General features: G+C 51.9%; 3 protein-coding genes across 3 annotated transcripts in view; 1 reads left to right on the plus strand and 2 right to left on the minus strand.

Moving 5' to 3' along the window:
• The first annotated feature begins 235 nt into the window (after window positions 1-235).
• INSL5 (insulin like 5) lies at window positions 236-1,911 on the plus strand. Its single transcript, XM_041421315.1, has 2 exons — window positions 236-541; window positions 1,682-1,911. The coding sequence occupies exons 1-2, from the start codon at window positions 379-381 to the stop codon at window positions 1,909-1,911; spliced, it is 393 nt and encodes a 130-aa protein (XP_041277249.1). The 5' UTR covers window positions 236-378.
• Window positions 1,912-1,983: 72 nt separating this feature from the next.
• DYNLT5 (dynein light chain Tctex-type family member 5) lies at window positions 1,984-3,595 on the minus strand. The gene is made up of 4 exons (XM_041421314.1): window positions 3,537-3,595; window positions 3,337-3,461; window positions 2,676-2,862; window positions 1,984-2,143 (listed from the first exon to the last, which is right to left on the minus strand). Exons 1-4 carry the CDS (start codon window positions 3,571-3,573, stop codon window positions 2,118-2,120), a joined length of 375 nt encoding a protein of 124 aa, XP_041277248.1. The 5' UTR covers window positions 3,574-3,595; the 3' UTR covers window positions 1,984-2,117.
• A 6,473-nt stretch (window positions 3,596-10,068) lies between these two features.
• SGIP1 (SH3GL interacting endocytic adaptor 1) overlaps window positions 10,069-19,822 on the minus strand; it is a 50,449-nt gene continuing 40,695 nt past the window's right edge. Inside the window, exons 19-25 of the mRNA XM_041421543.1 lie at window positions 14,651-14,762; window positions 13,853-14,008; window positions 13,277-13,409; window positions 12,728-12,930; window positions 11,410-11,474; window positions 10,820-10,984; window positions 10,069-10,091 (exon numbers count right to left, since the gene is read on the minus strand). Of these exons, the coding sequence (XP_041277477.1) occupies window positions 10,069-10,091; window positions 10,820-10,984; window positions 11,410-11,474; window positions 12,728-12,930; window positions 13,277-13,409; window positions 13,853-14,008; window positions 14,651-14,762 (857 nt within the window). The remainder of the gene's footprint in view (window positions 10,092-10,819; window positions 10,985-11,409; window positions 11,475-12,727; window positions 12,931-13,276; window positions 13,410-13,852; window positions 14,009-14,650; window positions 14,763-19,822) is intronic.

Here is a 19,822-nt window from a genome sequence, read left to right on the forward strand (position 1 = left end):
CAGGCTGTGTGGGGAACACAGACACCACACCGACTGAGAGCAAACCACATCACAAACACCCTTTTGTTCTGGCAGAACACACACTAACTGCATCCACCTCAGCCATACCCCATAAACGGTCACACCTCAGGTGTTCCCAGTGAAGCAGCTACGCAGACTTCAGAAATCTTTCATACCTGACCGAGATCCCAAAGCACTTCAAACATGACCAGAAACAAGCAGTTTATTTGTTTTTAGCAAACACTGCCACCCTCAGAGCGAGCTGTTACCCGGTGGAGTGGACAGACCGTCAGTATAAATGGGAAGGCTCCGGCAGAATTCCCCACTTCATCCCTCCTGCCCTGCCCACACCCAGCTGGGAAGCACCAAGTCGGCAGCATGAGGGGCACGCTGCTGGCACTGGGCTGCCTTGTCCTCCTGCTCCTGGCACGGGAAGGGAAAGGGGAAGGGAACAAGGTGAGGCTCTGCGGGAGAGACTTCATCAGAGCCGTGGTGTTCACCTGCGGCGGCTCGCGCTGGAGAAGGCACCGCGACCTGCGGGGTGAGTACAGCCACGGCACTCCGGCCTGCCCCGCATCCCGGGGATCCCAGAGGATCCCAGGGGACTGGCAGGCAGCACACCCCCTGCTCCCCCCAATCCCTGCAGCTCCGACCCCCCAGCAGGGGATGTGCTCGTGTTCCCTCTCCTCGCAGCTTGTTTGGCTCACATTCCTGGGCTGTTTTGCTAAAGAAAAATAATTCAGACCAAGATTTTCCAAGCTCTCCTGAGGAACAGGATCCAAGGCAAGGCTATCACTGAAAATCTCTCTGCTATCTCATTTCAGTGGCAAGTTTTGCTGAAGTCAGTGCAAGTGTCTTGCTGTGGTCCTCACTTTCCACACTAGAAACCAGAAACCTTACAAAACTTTGTCATTAAAACATGTTGAATATCTGCTCTCACATGCTTTTGTGTATATTTATACTTACTAGCATATTTCTTGATACTCAGAAGATTTGGATTTGATAGTCAGAAAATGGAACCATTACATGCACAGCCAGAAATCTGTACTCTGGTTAAAATAAATAGGGAACAATAAAATAACAGAGGCAGATGACAGCAACAGAGGCTTTCTGCACTTCCTACATCTGCATTTTTGGAAAATTCTCTTGTAGCAGCAGCTTTAAACAAATACAGAAGTGGTAGCATGGGCAACTCCCTCCCCAAAATCTTTTGAAGAGCCTTGCTTTTAAAAATTGAGAACTGCTACACCTTTACAGACTGCACAAGGCCCAGCTGTATTGAGGTGCTTCAACTGCAGCTGGACTGGCATTTCTGTGGAACTCCCAGAACTCTGGGGTAGCTGATGCCTTAATGCAACACCTGCAATTCAGCAACCCACCAGATCCAGCTGAACGTGCTGGGCAAGAGCCTCTGACACATCAAATCAGTTTTTCCTGGAGAAGGAAATACAGTGTAAGACTCAAGGCACCACAGGACTCTTCAACATAAATCCCTGAACTCCTCAGTTTTACCACACTGATCACAGACTGCTCCTCACAGTGAGGAGTCCATGATGGGTGCCCATACCAGAGGGCAACACTCAGCTCCCTGGCTGTAGCTTGGTCTGGCTTTCTAGTAAAGATAAAAAGCATGAATTACTCATCTTCTCAGGACTTTTAGCTTCTCATTTTCCTGCCACAGAGAGTGAAAACCCCCAGCATTTCCCGCACGAGGGTGACGCTGACTTCTCACCACACCCAGAGCCAAGGCTGGGGATCCACAGAGAAGAACCCCAGGACGTCAAACCTGAGCAAGACTTGCAAAACACCAGCAAGGTTCCTGTGCTCAACAAGCGTGAGGCAGCCACGCTGCTCGCCACATCCTGCTGCAACGTGGGCTGCAGCAGGACAGAGATCAGCTCCCTGTGCTGAAACGCAGCAGCTCGGTGTCACAGCTGCCAGGGATTAAAATAATCATGACATAAACCACGGTCCTTTCAGCTGTGTTCTTTAATTGTAGCTTTTGGGTGTTAAATGTCACAGCGCACACCAGCAAGTGGCTTCAGGTTGTGTGCATTTCAGTTTACAGTGGGTTAAACTTTTAGTCATGAGCACATGAAGTATTTCTTCCCAACTAACTACTGTTGTGGTTTCAGCTTTGCACCTAAAACGTAATAAAATAAGCAGCTCGTGATAGGTTTGTTCTCTGACTCAGGAATACCTAACAGCAGGTTTCAGCTGGGAAATAGGGGCAGCAAAAAGTCTGGTTTCAGATTCAGAGCAAGGTGAGCCAGACCCCACTTTGGTGGGAAATGCCTGCACCAGGAGAGACTTAGGACCATCAGTACCAGCCCCAGAAGTGGGCAGGCAAAACCCATGGTTTATTCCCTAATCCAAATACTTCTGGAGGAGAACAGGGAAAACATTACTTCCAGGCAATATTCTGAAAATATTTCCCCTACAGAGCAAGTTCTGAAAGCAGCAATCAGCTGCCAAACTATGTCATAGTAAGCCACTTCCCAGAGAAAACTCTGGGAAAGACCCTTATTCCACTCACCCAAAGGCTCACATTTCAAAGCAGGTGAGAGTACCTCGGTCCTTCACAGATATTTTCAACAACAGAGCCGGGAAGAGTTAGGCTGAATATTAATTTCTCTGCTGTTAAACTCGACTACCTCCCTATTCAAAATACACACCATAGACATTTGTCACGGCAAACAGCGAGGTGTTCTTGAACACATAGGAGGAAAACGTGTCACTCTCGGGGTCCCAGAGGCACCTGCTGCTGATCTGCAGGCTCTGCCCGCCCAGCTGCCCAATGTGTGCCACCACCACGATCTTGTACCTGGGCACCACCAGCGCTCTGACCCGTGCCTTAACGACCTGCGGAGAAAAACAGATTCAGTCCACACGTGTTCAAACACGGGGATGGATTTACAGCAGGGCAGGGAGGAATGGTATTGAACTGACAAGAGGGCAGGGATGGATGGGGTATTGGGAATTAGGAGTTGTTCCCTGGCAGGGTGGGCAGGCCCTGGCACAGGAATTCCCAGAGCAGCTGTGGCTGCCCCTGGATCCCTGGCAGTGCCCAAAGCCAGGCTGGACACTGGGGCTGGAGCAGCCTGGGACAGTGGGAGGTGTCCCTGAGGCTGGATGAGCTTTAAGGTCTCTCTAACCCAAACCAGCCTGTAAATCCATTAACTAACTCGCCTAGGTCTGCATCCTCCTCCGAGCAACCCCTGCCGGCACCCCGACAGCCGCCTCCAGCCTTTATCTTACACTTTTTATCGGCATTTTAGGGTGCTATTTGGGGCACCCCATGGAGGCACGAGGACAAGTGTCCCGTCCCCGTCCCACCTCGGCGATGTCCTTGGCCGCCTCCCGGCACGGCCCCGGCTCGTAGCGCCGCTCCCTCAGGGCGCTCCCCACCACATCCCTCAGGATCTCCTCCACCGCCGCTACCGGGAAGCGCCTGGCAGGCCCTGCGAGGCAAAGCTCGAGTTTATGAAGGAAAAATCGCAGTGCTGGAGGGCTTTAGAGAGGCACTCGACACCCACCCGAGCCGGGCTCGGCGGGGGATTCACCGCCCTCCATTGCCCTCAGCTGCGTGAGGGGAGGCGGCGCCGGGAGCGGGGCCCGCCCGCCGCATTCCCGTTGCCCGCCTCCATCCCATCACATTCCCAGCCTCCATCACTCCGCATTCCTGTTCCCCACCTCGTCCCCTCACGTTCCCGGCCCCCGCCATTCCCACCCTCACGGCTCTGAGTTCTGCGGCTCCCCCGGCTCCACATGGTTTCCACCGGTCTCTGCGTGTCCCCGTGGCTTCCACATATTCCTACAGTCCCTGTGTGTTCCTACAGTCCCCACAGGTTCCCATGACTCCCGCATGTCCCCATGTTTTCCACAGGTCTCCGGGTTCCTTTACAGTCCCTGGAGGTTCCCATGGCTCCCACATATCCCTACAGCTTCCACAGGTCCCTCTGTGTCCCTACAGCTTCCACAGGTCCCCATGGCTTCTCCAGGTCCTTCTGTGTCCCTACACCTTCCACAGGTCCCTGCATGGTCCCATAACTTCCACATATCCCCACAGCTCCCACATGTCCCCACGTAAACCTAAAGATTCCGCGTGGCCCCCATGGCCTCCAAATGTCCCCACATGTCCCCACAGCTCCTTTATGTTCTCCAGGCTCCTGAGGGTCCCTGTGACATCCTCAGGTCCCCATGGGTTCCTACAGCCTCCCCAAATGTCCCTGTGGCCCCCTATGGCACCCATGGGTCCCTATAGCCCACACAGATTCCCGTGATCCCTGTGGATCCTCACAGACCCCCATGCCCCCACAGCCCTGGAGTGTCCCCATGGCCTCCATAGGTCCCCCAACCCCACATCCCTCATGTCCCACAGCCCTGGAGCGTTCCCATGGCCTCCATAGGCCCCCCAATCCCACATCCCTCATGTCCCACAGCTCTGGAGCATCCCCATGGCCTCCATAGGTCCCCCAATCCCACATTCCTCATGTCCCACAGCGCTGGAGTGTCCCCATGGCCTCTACAGGGCCCCCAACCCCACATCCCTCATGTCCCACAGCTCTGGAGTGTCCCCATGGCCTCTACAGGTCCTCCAACCTCGCATCCCTCATGTCCCCACAGCCCCATTCCCTCAGGCTCCATCCCTCCCCATGGTCCCTGTGGATCCTCATGTGTCCCCACATGCCATCCTCAACCTGTCCCCATGCTGGGACACTGCACGTAACTCCAGCAGCAATGATGGGTTTTGGGACAGGGACCCTTTCTTGGGCCAGCCTTCAATCCCTCTGCCCACTCCTCTGGGTGCTCCTGCACATGGAAGCAAAACTGGCTCAGAAAAAGAAATGTTTTACATTTTTTTGTTTATTTTCAAGGAAAAAAAAATAATAATAATCACATTTAAATTGCAACTCAGTTGGGTATTTCATGTGGTTCTTATGTATAGAATGAATAAACTTTGTTCTGACGTGGGGATTTCTTTGTCACAACGCTCTGCATGGTAAATAATTGCATATTTGAGAGTCGGTGAAATTGGTGACGGGGAGGATGGAGGAGAGACATTTATAAAAAACAGTATTTACAAAAATGATATCCACATAGTTGTACTCTAATCTATAAGGCAAGTAACATTTAAAATATGTTGTTTCATGATTATCTTCAACAAGTCAATACAACACATTCATATTACCAGTGGTCAAATACAAAGCTTCGCTGCAGTAGTCCCTGTGCAACAAACCTGTACGTCTTTTATAGGTTGTTTTTTTTTTTCTTTTTTCTCTGAGAACAGTAGGAAAGCAGCAAAGTTTTCATCACAGACTAAGCAGTACCTAGGCCATCGTAGACTAAAGGTATAATATATCTCATTGCACGTTTAGGCAGAAAAGGCCAGCCATTCATTAACTTATTTAACTTAAATCTTAAAAATAGACCTGTGTATCTTCATCCACAAATATAAACATTTTGTACACGAGGGAGTTCATTAAGTGGTCCAGGGTGATACCTGGGGATATCTGATTCACTGCAGGGGTGTCACAGTGGGGTTGTGCCACATCCTGGGCTCTCCTCCCACCAGCCCTGGGAGCATCCTGGCACATCCCAACTCAAATCCTGGCTCAAACCACGCCACATCTCCATTTGTTTCATGTCACCCAAGCATCCAGGGGATTTCATCAACCTTGGAACGTTTGGGAGTGTTAAAAACCTCTTCCTGCATGGATGAGGAGCCCAACATGGGGACAGCACATCCACAGCGATTCCTACTGTCCCAGAAAATCTGAATTTCTGACGGATGAACAAGGCATCCCCAAAGCCTGGCCGGGATCTGGAGTGTTCCACCACATCCTGCTTGTCCCCAAGCCTTTGAAGAGCATCACCACCAACAATTTGTGGTTCCAAGAGCCACTGCCAGCAGCACCATCCCTCCTAAAGGGACAAGGGAAGCCAGGCAGGAGCAGGGCATATTCCTGCAAATCTTTTCCTTGCCTTGCAGTGAAAGAAGAATTAAAATCCTCACTGGAATAATCCTGATTATCATAAAACCTCCCTGGCTCTACATGGATTAATTTCCTTGGGAAATTGTGAGGAAAAGAGGAACAGAAGAATTCTGGCTATGAAATGAAATCTTTGAGACAGTAATTTCTAACCTGGAAAGTACAACAGGATGGCTTTACGTATTTTGGTCATGACTAGCTTCAAAATTAGGGGGTTTAACCAAGATATTTTCACATAAAAACCACAAAAGGGTAGGGAAAAAAAGTTTGACTCTCTCTTAGGTAAATTAAAAATCTGTCACCTTTTCAGTGCACTCCAGCCATTGAAAAATGCTTCTGCTGGGAGAAAGAGGTGGTGACTCTTCTTTTAGGATGCTCCTGCTGGAGGGATCTCAGGGAGCAGCCTGGGAAAGGTGACTCTACCTTCCCTTCCCATCCCCGCTCTGCCTGGCTAAAAGGGAAGGGCATTCCAGCAGAAACTTGCAGGTTTTCCCCACTTATGTTTTAAAAAAATGACAGATAAAACCTGAAAGAGCAGAGTGAAGACAAATTAATTTCACTGGAATACCGAATGAGAACAAAACCAAGAAGATATAAACAGGGCAGTAATATTTAAGAACAAATGCAGACACCAAACAAAAAGTTCATTATTTGGTGGTTTTTCCTACTATTGAAAGATTTCAGAGTTATTAAGAAATATTGTTAAGGTAGAAAACTGCTCTGAAAGGTCTCCTGTGAGGAGCACCGTGAGCTGGCTGAGAATTGTGGCTGTTTGCAACAAACAGCAGAAAGATGGTAAAAAAATTACTTCCTGCTCCTACCACGTAAGATTCCAAGTCTGAAGGTGTCCATGGGGAAAACGCTCCTGCTCTGCCAGTGGGACCTTGACTCTGCAGGTGTGGGCTGCCAAATTCCCAGGGGAAAATTCCTTTGGGTGAGGTTACTAAGGACAGAGTCTAAAGGGAAATGTTCATGGAAGGAATGGAGCTGAAGCTTTTCTGTGCATGCATTACACGTTTATGACTGAATGCCTCCTTTATTCATCCTTCTGCTCACCCAGATGGATCCCGGTGCTGCTGAGCTCAGGGGTGCCTGGGCTGGGCAGTGCCAGAGGGCTGAACCCCTTCTCCAGCCTCAGCCTGACTTGGGAAAAGCCCTGCTGGGAAACAGAGCTGTGGTGCTTCCCTCTGGGAATGCTCCAAGGCTGGGAGGGCTGGGGGTGCTCACCTGGAGAGGAGAAGGATCCAGGGAGAGCTCAGAGCCCCTGGCAGGGCCTGGAGGGGCTCCAGGAGAGCTGGAGAGGGACTGGGGACACGGCCTGGCGGGACAGGACACAGGGAATGGCTCCCAGTGCCAGAGGGCAGGGCTGGATGGGACACTGGGAATGAGGAATTGTTCCTGGGAGGGTGGGCAGGGGCTGGGCTGGAATTCCCAGAGCAGCTGTGGCTGCCCCTGGATCCCTGGCAGTGCCCAAGGCCAGGCTGGAGCAGCCTGGGATGGTGGAAGGTGTCTCTGCCATGGCAGGGGTGGAACAGGATGATTTTTAAGATCCCTTCCCACCCAAACCAGTCTGGGATCTGTATGGAACCAAATCAGTGCCATTTCACCTCCCTGCTCTCTGAGGGGGCAGGCAACCCCAAACAGATGCAATCCCTGAAAATACACGGATTTTCCTACCTCAAACCCGAGGTGAAGCCTGCAGAGCTTGAATGCCCTGAGCACTACAGGTCTCTGGAGCCAGGTGCTCTCACCGAACTCCCAACAAACCCCAGGGCACTCTGAGAAAACCGTGTGCCAAAAACTGGCAAGAGCAGAGTGGAAAAACCTGTCCCAAATCGCTGCTTTTGGTCCCAGTGTCACAGGGTTTGTGGCACCTGCCAGTGCCTGGAGCTGGACTGTGTCCCTGTGGGGCTGGGAGTGCTGGCACATCCCACATGTCCCAGAAATAGGACAAAATGTCCCAGGCTGTTCCCATCTCTCTCTCCAGGCATGAGGGCTGCATCCCCAAAAAGTGACCTCTGTTTTGTTCACCAGCTCAAACAGGATGAGCTTGGGAGCTTTGGGTTATGGGTTTTTCTGTTTAAAAAGCACTCGAAAACCCAATGCTAATGTAAACACCTTGTCTTTCAGATGAAATATAAAGTAAAATCTCTATGTTCTGGTAATATTTACAATATAAATTCATTTTTTTCAGGTCTATACTGTAGATCTCTTTTGGAAGGATAGGTTTGGAGCAATTGTACACACCATAAACCTGATTCTTAGGGTTTGCCCTATATTTCTGTCAGAAAGGGGTGAGCTGCACACTTTATACAAATTACTAGTTCAGGAGGAAAATCATTCATGGAGTGGAACACTGGGGAGTGCGCTCCCAAAATCTGTAAGGATGTGGGAAGCTGCAGGAGTGAGTTGTGCTTTTCCTTTCCTGCCGCTGCCTTCTGTCAACTCACACACAGCTCACGCCCCAAATCTCAGCCTGGGAGCCACCTCACACCTGAAATATCCCCACATTTCCTTCTTTTCTCTCAAGATGGGCACAGATCTCTGTTTTCCTTCATCAAACTGCTCTATAAGCAAGCACTTCCCAACATGCCCAGGCTGTTTTCGAGTGTAAATCCACCTCTCTAATCCTAGCAACACTTGGAAAACCAGCACTTTTTGTCGCTTTACACATTCCCAAAGTCCCAGCACCCCATTCATGAACGCTCCTCTGTGCATCTGTGTTTAATTTCACAAAGATTCCTTCATTTTTCTTCCCAAAATTGCCGAATTCTCCTGTTTCACAAGCCCAGCTCAGCAGCTGCAGCACCATGAATGCCACCAACGCTCTCACCGTGCTGCCAGGAGTGGCATGAGACTGAGACCCATGGGAACGAGCAGCACACAGCGGGCCAGGGAAAACACAGAGGGATAAGATTTTGTCCCCCATTCTCCAGTTTAGCACTCCCATGTGTTTTGCCATCTCTACAGCACAGCTGCTCCCAGTGCTGGCGAGCTGGGCTCCTGCCCTGGCTGCTATCAACAGCCCCCCGTGCTGCTCCTGCTCCCTGGGGAATTCTTTCCCAGTGCTTTTCCATACACATTTTCCTGCCTGAGTGCTAAAATAGAGAAGCAGGTGCGGCTGCAATTCTTTAAAGCATTTTCTAAACCCTTAGAGCTTTCAAAAATGGGTGGGAAGGGCAGAAAAAAGACAGCAAAGCAACGCAAAACCACAACCGAACGTCCGGAGGCAGCTCGGAAAACACATCCTTGAACCCAACAGTGCCATTCTGTGCCAGTGCTGGGAGCTCAAAGGGACCACCCAGCCTCTTTGCTGCTTCTTCCCTCATCTGTATCCCTGCAAAATACCCGGGCACGGGGCAGGGAAGAGTTGCCGGGATCCCAGCAGGGAAACTGCAGCTGTAAGAGAACTCAGGGCTGGAAATTTGGAGTAAATACTCCTTGCAGAAGTGAGATTTACTTCCTGGGAGACTGTCCTAGGAACCTCCACCTTTCCAAGAATATTTTTCTGGAGTTAAACCAGCTAAACCTGAAGGTTTTTATTGATTGCTGTGAGACGTACTAAGGACTGAAGGAAAATTAAATCAGCCTGTGGGCCCTACTGAACTCTCTTTTGATGAGGCACCCCCTTCATAACAGCTACCAGTATCGTATTTAAATTGTATATATTGACAAAATGCAATCTACCTCTGTAAGCATTGTGCCATTCAACAGTACTACTATTAGATTTATATACCACAGTTTAAATTACATCCATTTCATGAATGGTAAAATGCTAAAACTCAAGTGTCTAACTGCCAAAATACAGCCTTACTGGAATGAGTACAATTTACAAATACAATAATTACATTTTAAAACCATTAACAATGTTACATCTAGAAGTAAATACTGGAGGACTGGTCAAGACGGTGTTTTCCAAGGAAAAAAATGCTGAAAGTTGTCGACACTTCCAACAGAAATGTCCCGAGTGCAGGATTTAGTTCATTTTCCTTAAACTGTAATTAAAACCCGTTCCACGCACAGCAGTCCTTGGGTATTTTCCATAGTATTTTCCATGGACTTGCATAAGCTTCCATCAGTTATCCGCCAAATATTTACCTGGAAACGGGATCAGAAATCAGCTGGGGGGTGGGAGCAGCCCTGATTCCCAGGAGTTTTTGCCCACCTCCACCAGCCCTTCCTGCCCACGGGAAAATCCTCATTATTCTCTGCAGCCACGAGCAAAAATCCTCGTTATTCTCTGCAGCCACAAGGAAAAATCCTCGTTATTCTCTGCAGCAATGAGGAAACATCCTCATTATTTCTACAGCAATGAGGAAAAATCCTCGTTGTTCTCTGCAGCCACGAGGAAAAATCCTTGCTATTCTCCGCAGCAACAAGGAAAAGTCCTCGTTATTCTCTGCAGCAACGAGGAAAAATTCTCGTTATTCTCTGCAGCAATGAGGAAACATCCTCATTATTTCTACAGCAATGAGGAAAAATCCTCGTTATTCTCCGCAGCAATGAGGAAGAATCCTCGTTATTCTCTGCAGCAACGAGGAAAAATCCTTGTTGTTCTCTGCAGCAACGAGGAAAAATCCTCGTTATTCTCTGCAGCAACAGGGCAAAAGCTCATCCTGGAGATGCCCTGGAGATGCCAGCCCTTGCCTTTCATGCAGGAGCAGGCATGAGCCATGAAGCCCAAGGCTGGCAGGTGGCAGCAGGATTTATTTCCCGCGGGGGAGCTGCTGTCCCGCTGTCCCCCTGCCCGAGCTGCGGTGTGCAAACCCAGCACCAGCGCTCCCGGCATCCCGGCACGGCCGGAGGGGACCCGCTGAGGCACCCACCTGCCGCAAACCTCTTCTTGATGAGGGAGAAGCGGTAGCCGGCGCCCACCAGCTCGATGTCGCAGCTGGACAGGGTGCTGCCCTCGCTGGTGAACTGCACGGCCAGCGGGGCCGGCGAGCTCGGCCCCTCCGACAGCTGGAACCGCGCCAGCAGCGACCCCACACCTGGACAGGGACACGGAGAGAGCCCGGTGAGCGCGGAGGGCGCTCGGAGCATCCCGGCACGGGCAGAGCCAAACCCCCCATCCTCCCAGCAGGATTCGGCTTTTCACGCATCCCAGCGCTAGGAACAGCTTCCCACTTGGAGAACCTCCTGTGGGAGACGACAACCTCAGCCTTGGAGTAGGGTAGAGCCGAGGACTTGGCAGCCCACCACATCCCAGCCCGGTGTGTGAATGCCCCTTGGGATGCCAAGGTGGTTGGCAAAGCAGCGCTGGTGGCACGTAGCCCTGCTTTTTGAGCTCCAAAATTAAATAGCTTTGTCCCCAGCAAGCCCCAGCAGGAACCCGAGTGTCTGGGCTCGTGTGATGGCAACCTCCATGCCTGCCTGAAGGATTCAGAGTTAATGACGTGCATATTTGCAGGATTACCTCCATTTTCTGACTTCTGGGAGATATCAGGGATCTTCCACAATATCCTTTGCTGCTCAGCATTCCTGCAAACACATGGAGAAAAGCATTTCTGTAGGAATCAAGAAATTGCCAAGGATTAATTTGAATTTTGCTGAAGGCTGGTGGTGGGATGGGGAACTACTCTGGTGCTGCTCTCTGGAGCAGCAATTCTGGGAGCTTGGATTTGGGTTTCACAGCAAGTGAAAGTTCAAGTCGTGGGCTCATGGATAGACTTGATACTTTTAGAGTGCTTTTCCAAACAAAAGAATTGTATGATTGTTATGAGGATTGCAGGTGAGCAAGAGACATGTGCCAGTGCCTGTGGCAGCGACAGCCACACATCCTTCCATGAATCCCAGACTGCTTTGGTTGGAAGGGACCTTAAAATTCATCCAGTGCCACCCCTGCCATGGCAGGGACACCTCCCACTGTCCCAGGTGCTCCAGCCCCAGTGTCCAGCCTGGCCTTGGGCACTGCCAGGGATCCAGGGGCAGCCACAGCTGCTCTGGGCACCCTGTGCCACGGCCTGCCTGTGCATCCCTCTAAACCCAAAACAGAGAATAAGGGCTGATGCTCTGCTGCCTGCACATCTCCCTTCATCTCTGACCATTCTCTTGTGGGAATGGCAAGAAAAAGGGAATTGGAACGGGCCTAAACATAACCTCCAACAAGCGGATGGCAGGTTTGGGTCCCCAGCGTGTCCCCCAGCTCCCACCCACGGACCCTCGTGCAGCAGGATGGGGATTCCAGGCAGGGACAGGATGAGCAATGCCTACCAGACAGCAGGAGGAAGCACAGCTTGAAGTTTGGTTACTCCTCCGTCGACGGGGACGAGGAACTGGACGTTGTTTAGAGCTACAGGCGTGGTCATTGCCTCTGTATTGTATTTGTAGTCGATGCGCAGGTCAGTGCTTGCAGGGTCACACCGCCAGCTCACTGCAAGGTTTAATGGAGTAGACTGAATACCCTGGGCAGACACCTTCCAAAATGACAGAAAAAACATTTAGTTTCCGTAGGGCTGAAGGGAGAAATCCCGTTTGTGCATCCCTCTAAACCCTGGATAAAGCAGCCAAAACACAGAATAAGGGCTGATGCTCTGCTGCCTGCACATCTCCCTTCATCTCTGACCATTTTCTTGTGGGAACGGCAAGAAAAAGGGAATTGGAACGGGGCTAAACATTTCCTCCTACAAGAGGAGGGCAGGTTTGGGTCCCCAGCGTGTCCCCCAGCTCCCACCCACGGACCCTCGTGCAGCAGGATGGGGATTCCAGGCAGGGACAGGATGAGCAATGCCTACCAGACAGCAGGAGGAAGCACAGCTTGAAGTTTGGTTACTCCTCCGTCGACGGGGACGAGGAACTGGACGTTGTTGAGAGCTACAGGCGTGGTCATTGCCTCTGTATTGTATTTGTAGTCGATGCGCAGGTCAGTGCTTGCAGGGTCACACCGCCAGCTCACTGCAAGGTTTAATGGAGTAGACTGAATACCCTGGGCAGACACCTTCCAAAATGACAGAAAAAACATTTAGTTTCCGTAGGGCTGAAGGGAGAAATCCCGTTTTACAGACGCGGACATCGCACTTGGAGGCAAGACCTTGAATTCCCCCTGAATTTAGTACTGGGCTTAAAGCCAGACAAGCCAGTGCCACACAGAAGGGACAGTGGGACAACAAGCCCCCACCTCACATTAGCTCCACTCTGCACTAGGGAAACACCATCTTTTACATTTACCATTTTTTTATTTTACATTTGCCATTTTTTACAGCCATAATCAGCACACTTCTAATTTTTTTTTTTTTTTTTTTTTTTTTTTTTGGCATAGTTTTATCTCACAAAAAAATCCCTACCTGGTATTTGAGCATATCCACATTGTAATAGGTGGCTTGAGGTTTCTGTTCCGATACCTTCTTTAGGTGAGTCATCAGATTTGGCATGTTGACCCAGAACTCCTTGGAGTTGGAGTCACTCTGCACGTTGTCACTGCACAGAGGAGAAGGAACCCTTTGGATAGCCTGCCTGGGCAGGAGAGAGCTGTTCTGCACAGCACAGGGACTGCACTCAATCCCACCTCCAGAGGAGCATTGCCTCTCTCCCACCCAGCTTGGCTTGTCCTGATCCATCTGCACTGGGATTCAGAACCCCCCAAGTCCTGGGCTGATCCCCCAGTGTGGGCAGCAGCAAAGGGGGGATTCTGCCCCGGAGGTGTCTCTGCCCATGGGATAATCCTGATATCAGGATAATCCTGATGATCTATCAACCCAAACCATTCTGGGATTTCATCAAGTATTTGAGGGTTTGAGAGTTTCGCTCCCAAAACCAGCACGTGCTTCCAAGGAAGATACTTCAGGCCATATACTTTCGCAAACATCTCGTTTTCCCGGAATCCCGCCTTCCCCTGGGATGCTGCTGGGGGAAGGGCTTACCAGCAGAGGAGCTGGGGGTTTGGCAGGACGTGCTCCAGCCTGTTGAAGTTGAGCACGCGGAAGGTGAGCACGGCTGGGGCGGGGTTGTTGGCAAAGTGTCGGGTGATGCCCGCCGGGAAGGACAGCACCATCTCCCCCGTGATCTTCACGATGCACCTGCAGCGCCCAGCACAGAGAGCCAGGGGGAGCAAAGGGGGCTCAAAATGCAGCAGCGAGGGAGGGCTGGCACCATGGATGGTGTGGGCACAGTCCCCCCTTCCCCACCTGACACATCTGAGCCTCTGGGGGCCTCAGAGAGAGCAGAAACAGCACAAGGGTTGACAGGGATCTTCTTAAATAAACCCTGTTTGAAGCTTCTCATTTTTGATGTCATTCAGTATTTTAGTGAAATTAATTTGCCTTCGGTCTGCCCTTTTGGGTTCTATCTATTAGAGGGTCTTAAAACACCTCCGAGCTTCTGTTGGAATGCCATCCTGTTTTGTCCAGGCACGGGAGGGAAAGGCTGCAGCCCCCTGCTACCCTTCCTGTGCTGCTCTCTGAGATTCCTCACACAAAGTCCTCACCTCCCTTTCCCATGGCAGAAACATTTTGAAACAGGGCACCGCAGCAGTGTCCTGCCCCTGGACACCCCAGGCCACATCACCTCCTATCCTGATGCCTCAGGTTTTGGGTTTTCTCTGACCCAGATGAGACAGAAGCATCTGGAAACCAGAGGAAGGCCTCAGTCCCCCTCCTCATCCCTGACAAAACCCCTCCTCACCCCCCACGGCAGGGACACCCCCGGGGGCCGGCACCTACTTGTTGGGGTCAGCCCCTTTGAAGTACGCGTTGACGGTTTCGGTGAAGGCGGCGGCCACGGGCAGGGTGTCCTGTGCCCCCATGGTCAGGGGGCTGGGGCCCCGTGACGAGCCTGCAACAGAGCACACAGCCCCCTTGGCACCCGCCGGGCACCGCGCCCCGCTGCCCACCGTGCCCCCAGCCTGACTCCATGGGCACGTAATCACCAAACCCCCCAGGCTTCGGATGAGGCTTTTGAAAATTGTTTGGGAAATTCTCTTTCCCCCCCGCCCCGCTGCCAGAAGCAAGCAAAGAAAAGGATGGAGGAGGCCAGGCGGGAGCAGCATGCGGGGCTGCCACGCGGCAGGCTTTGCATGACAGTTTTTGCAGTCGCTTTTTGGGCCCCGCAAAAAGGGGCTGGGGGGGTTCGTTGTGTCACCCCGGGGAGCTCGGGGTGCTGGCAGTGTCCCCCTGATGTCCTCCCATGCTGAGGGGGCTCCTGCAAGCCCCTGCACACTCTGCTCTGCTGTCCTGCCCTGTGGATGCCTGGAGCATCCTCCACGCCCCACTCACTCCACGAAACCCTCGGTGCCCGACAGGAAATCTGCAGCTCATCAGAAACCTGGGAAAACAGGCACTGGCACAGTCCAGAGAAGCTGTGGCTGCCACTGGATCCCTGGAAATGTCCAAGGCCAGCTTGGACAGGAGCCACCTGGGATAGTGGAAGCTGGAACAAGCTGAGATTTAAGGTTCCTTCCAAACAAAACCGTTCTAGGATTCCATGACTGGGAAAAGGGGGAAAGCTTGCCTTGGTGTTGCTGTGCATCCTTGGACACTTGCCAGGCTCTAAAACAACTCAACCCTGAGGATCACACACAGGTTTCCCTTTTGCTTGTTTCCAAAAGACGTTTGAGGATGAAATCATCACTGCAAGTGCTCCCCAGGAGCTCCAGGTGTGCTGGAAACCCCCTGTGGGTGGGACCACAAGTCCTGTGCCCACCACCAAGGGGTTGGCACAGCCAAGCCCACACCTCTTCCCCATGGAAAATATCCAAAGATCAGCCCAGATGTCCAAGGTGTTTATCCCACAGACACCCAAAAAACCCTGGAGAGGTCACTCCCTGCCCTGGCACCACCCTTCAGCTTCATCCATTTCCTGCAATTAATCATTTTGGAACCTTTTTTTGATACCACATCCTGTACACCGGGTAAAGCACGAGGATTATTTGCCCCAAATCAGCTAAAAAGGAACAACAAAGGACTCCAGGAGGACAGCTTATCCAGGGATCCCTTCAATCCATCACCATCCCTGCCCTTCAGTCCATCACCATCCTTCCCCCGGGTGGAAAGGGGGACAGATCCAGCCCAAGGTTTGCTCAGAGCATACGAGCACCTGCCAGCCCCAGCCAAAGCTGTAGGAATTCCAAAGCCACAGGAATTCCAACACCAGCCCTGGAAATGGCAGCATTTCCACAGGCAGAGGAGAAGGGAGAAGCAAAGCTGAGCAAAACGTGTCACGTTCCTGGTGAGCTCTTCTGCTTGGGCCATCCTCAGAAATGATCCCTTCCCTTCTTTCTGTGCTGCTGCCCCTGGGAATAAACAGGGGTTTGGGAGCAGGAAATTGGGATTTGCAGCATCTCCCAGGGGAAGCACTTCTGCCACTTCAATGACACTTTGAGTTTGGGTACATTAATGGGAGAAATGATGGTTTCCACCAGCGAGGAGGAATCCTCACCCCTCCCCAAGGAACTCACACGTTAATGGATAAATCCTAAGTGCTCTTTCCTGGAGGCACAGATGAGGGATTTTCCCTTCCAGTGCCTAATGCAGCCTAAAAGTATAAAACACTGGTGCAGCCACACGTGTCCCTCTCGGTCCCACCCCCGGAGAGGCTCAGGGGAATCCGGGATTCCAGCTGCAGCCTGGGATGGGGATGCTCAGGGGGTGGATCCTGCTGTTCCTGGAACACCTCACCCACACAGAGCAGACCCACAGCCACACACAGTCATTACCCTAACGAGCCCAGAGCCTCCTGCTCCTGAGCCCACAGCCAGGATATCCATCAGGATTCCCTGGTGGAATTCCCACTGAAGAGCAGACACAGTTCCAGATGAGGGCATGGTCCCCAAAGCAACAGGACACCACACCCCGAAAGCCCGTGACTGAGGGGGCATGCAGGACAACACATTTTCTAAAAATCCTTCCCAAAGACACCTCGGGAGCAAATCCTTGCTCCCCACCCAGAACAACAACCCCTCAGAGCATCAAACACAGCCGGTATATTGGCAGTGGGACATTCCTACTGCATCCACCTGGAAATTCACAGAATTCACAGGGTTGGAAGAGACCTCCAAGATCATGGAGTCCAGCCCAGCCCCAGCACCCCAACTCAACCCTGGCCCCCAGTGCCACATCCAGGCTTTGTTAACCCCCCCCGGGGGTGGGGACTGCAGCCCCTCCCTGGGCAGCCATTCCAGAACTTTATCACCCTTTCTGGAAAATACTTTTTCGTGATATCCAGCCTGAATTTCCCTTGGTGCAGCTGCAGGCTGTGTGCTCTGGCTGTGTCAGTGGTGCTGGAGAAAGAGCCCAGCCCCAGCTGAGCACAGGCACCTTTCAGAGCTGTGCAGAGTGAGGAGGGCACCCCGAGTCTCCTTTTCTCCAGGTGAGCACCCCCAGCTCCCTCAGTGCTGCCTGGCAGGGTTTGTGTTCCCAGCCCCTCTCCAGCCTCCTTGCCAGGCATGGAATGTGAGCCAGGGCTCTGCCACAGCACAACACTTTCCTCCTCCTTTTTCCTTTTCCCTCTCTCTCTCTTCTTTTCCCTCATTTCTCCTTTTCCCTCATCCCTCTGCATCTGTATCTTTGATTCTGCAGGATGAAAAATCAGGAATAACCAGGGAGATCTCCTGGATCCCCAGGCTCAGCTGGGATGTGGGAATGTGAGTCCATCTGAGAAGCAACAACAATAAAATATCCTCATTTCTAATGGTCTGAAGGTCATGTGGGTGGAATTGGGGTTCTTGGTCCCCTCCACACTTCCCTCATGAATCCATAAATCCTTCTCTTCATGGCTTCAGGGAATAAATTAATTTTTACACTCATGTTTTCACTAAAAAAGAAAAGTATAAACTATTATAAGAATTGCAATTATTGTCCAGAAACCTGAGAGACAAATCCAGTTGCTGTGGCACAGCTCCTCCCCTAACCTGCCTTTTCAGTTCCTGTTTCAAAAGTCATTTTTATAAACATTTCATTTGCACAAATGACCTGATAATAACAGAAAAAAATAAATCCACTTTGTGGAGTTTTGGATCTAACCATAAGCAGCAGACCAGCTTAATTTACTTTATTCTTCTCTACAAAAGGTGGAAAATGCAGCTGTGGAGTAGCCAGGGATTCCAGAACATGACAGCATCCCACATCTCCTTCCACACAGGGACAAACTGCCCCACGTTCATCAAGAACATGGATCTTGCCACAAAAAAAACCAAAACCAAACCAACAAAAAACAACCCCAAATCCAGAAAGAAACCATAATTTCCCTTCTGGCATTCCATGCCCTGAGTTCCAGATGCCAAACTCAGCAGATCTCCTCTCACTTGCCTGCACATGAAATTTATCTTCTTCTTTTTTTTTTTTTTTTTTTTTTTTTTTTTTTTTTCCAAGTTGGGCTTAAATATTTAGAGATCAATCAGAAATCCAGCGTGTGGAAGTGAGACAGCTCCTTGCTGGGCTGTGGGATGGTCCTGGGGCAGTGCCACTCCTGCATTCCCGGGATAATCCCACCCCAGCTCCAGACCGTTCACACCACCAGAACCAAGCCCAGGAATTCCAGTACAAGGTTAAAATTCCAAGGCACAGGAAAAGCCCCAGATGTGCAGGGCTGGTGCTGGGCAAGGGGCAGGGAGGAAGCACGGAGCAGGGGGAATGTGGAGCTGGAATATTCCTGTGAGGGATAACGCTGTCCCTGCTGTCCTCAGCTCTTCCCAACAAGCCCCTGAGAAAGGAAACCCAAACAGGGATTTTGGCTGGAAATAGCAAAACTGCCCTGAGCAGCAGGAGGAAGCAGCTCCTGCACGACCCCTCCTGGGTCTGAGCTGGGAGATGCCATCGGAGCAGGGACACCAAAGCAGGAATTGTCAGAGTGGGGACCTTGGAAAAAGGAGGAAAGGAAGGACCCAAGCCCCCGTCACCACCCTGATCCCTGCCTTCTGCTGCTGCTCAGCCAGCGCGGTCACCAGGATGGGTTCACTCCATGATCCCAAGCAGCCCATGCCAGGCAGGGCCATCCTGGGCCACTCCCAGCCAGGCAGTGCCACCCCAGGCCCCTCCTTTGCAGGAGGGGACACTTTGGGAATCCCACATGGAGCCATCCCCCAGCTCTGCCTGCAGGCACCGCAGCAGCTCCCAGGCTCCTTGGGATCTGCGGCAATCCCTCCCTGCTTCTCCTTCTGCTGTTGCAAGGAAAATGTTGGCTCCGTGCCCGCGGGACGAAGCTGCCCCCAAAGCCTGGGGCGTTGTCCTCTCTGGGATGTGACACTGCTCGGAGAAGGTGCCATCGGCCCCAAACCGAGGTGTTCCCCTGCCTGCATCCTCCCCAACGCCCCTCATCCACGAGGGACCCCAAAACCTCCCGCACCTCCAGCCGAGCACCCCAGCAGCACAACCTGGCACAGCCCGGGCGGTGCTGGCAGTGCCAGCGCATTCCCGGAGCCCTTCCTGCCGAAAACCGGGCCGGGAGGAGGGGAGGAGGCCGCGGACGCGGCTCCGGGGGGTTTGAATTCGAATTCACCGGCCCCAGCCCGCTCCGGGGGCGAGGGGGAGAGCGGACACAAGCCCTGGTGGCAGGGTCAGCTTCCTCGGCAGCGCAAGCGGCTCCGCTCCCTGGTTTTCACCTCCGTCCGGGAATATTCGGAATGCTCCTTTGGGCTTTTGGTTTGCTTGGGTCGGATTTTTTTTTTCTTTTTTTTCTTTCTTTTTTTTTTTTTTTTTTTTTTTTATCCTCAGCTCTTCCCAACAAGCCCCTGAGAAAGGAAACCCAAACAGGGATTTTGGCTGGAAATAGCAAAACTGCCCTGAGCAGCAGGAGGAAGCAGCTCCTGCACGACCCCTCCTGGGTCTGAGCTGGGAGATGCCATCGGAGCAGGGACACCAAAGCAGGAATTGTCAGAGTGGGGACCTTGGAAAAAGGAG

This window comes from Onychostruthus taczanowskii, unplaced genomic scaffold (assembly GCF_017590055.1).
Source record: "Onychostruthus taczanowskii isolate IOZ18803 unplaced genomic scaffold, ASM1759005v1 scaffold7, whole genome shotgun sequence".
In the NCBI taxonomy this organism is placed as follows: Eukaryota; Metazoa; Chordata; class Aves; order Passeriformes; family Passeridae; genus Onychostruthus; species Onychostruthus taczanowskii.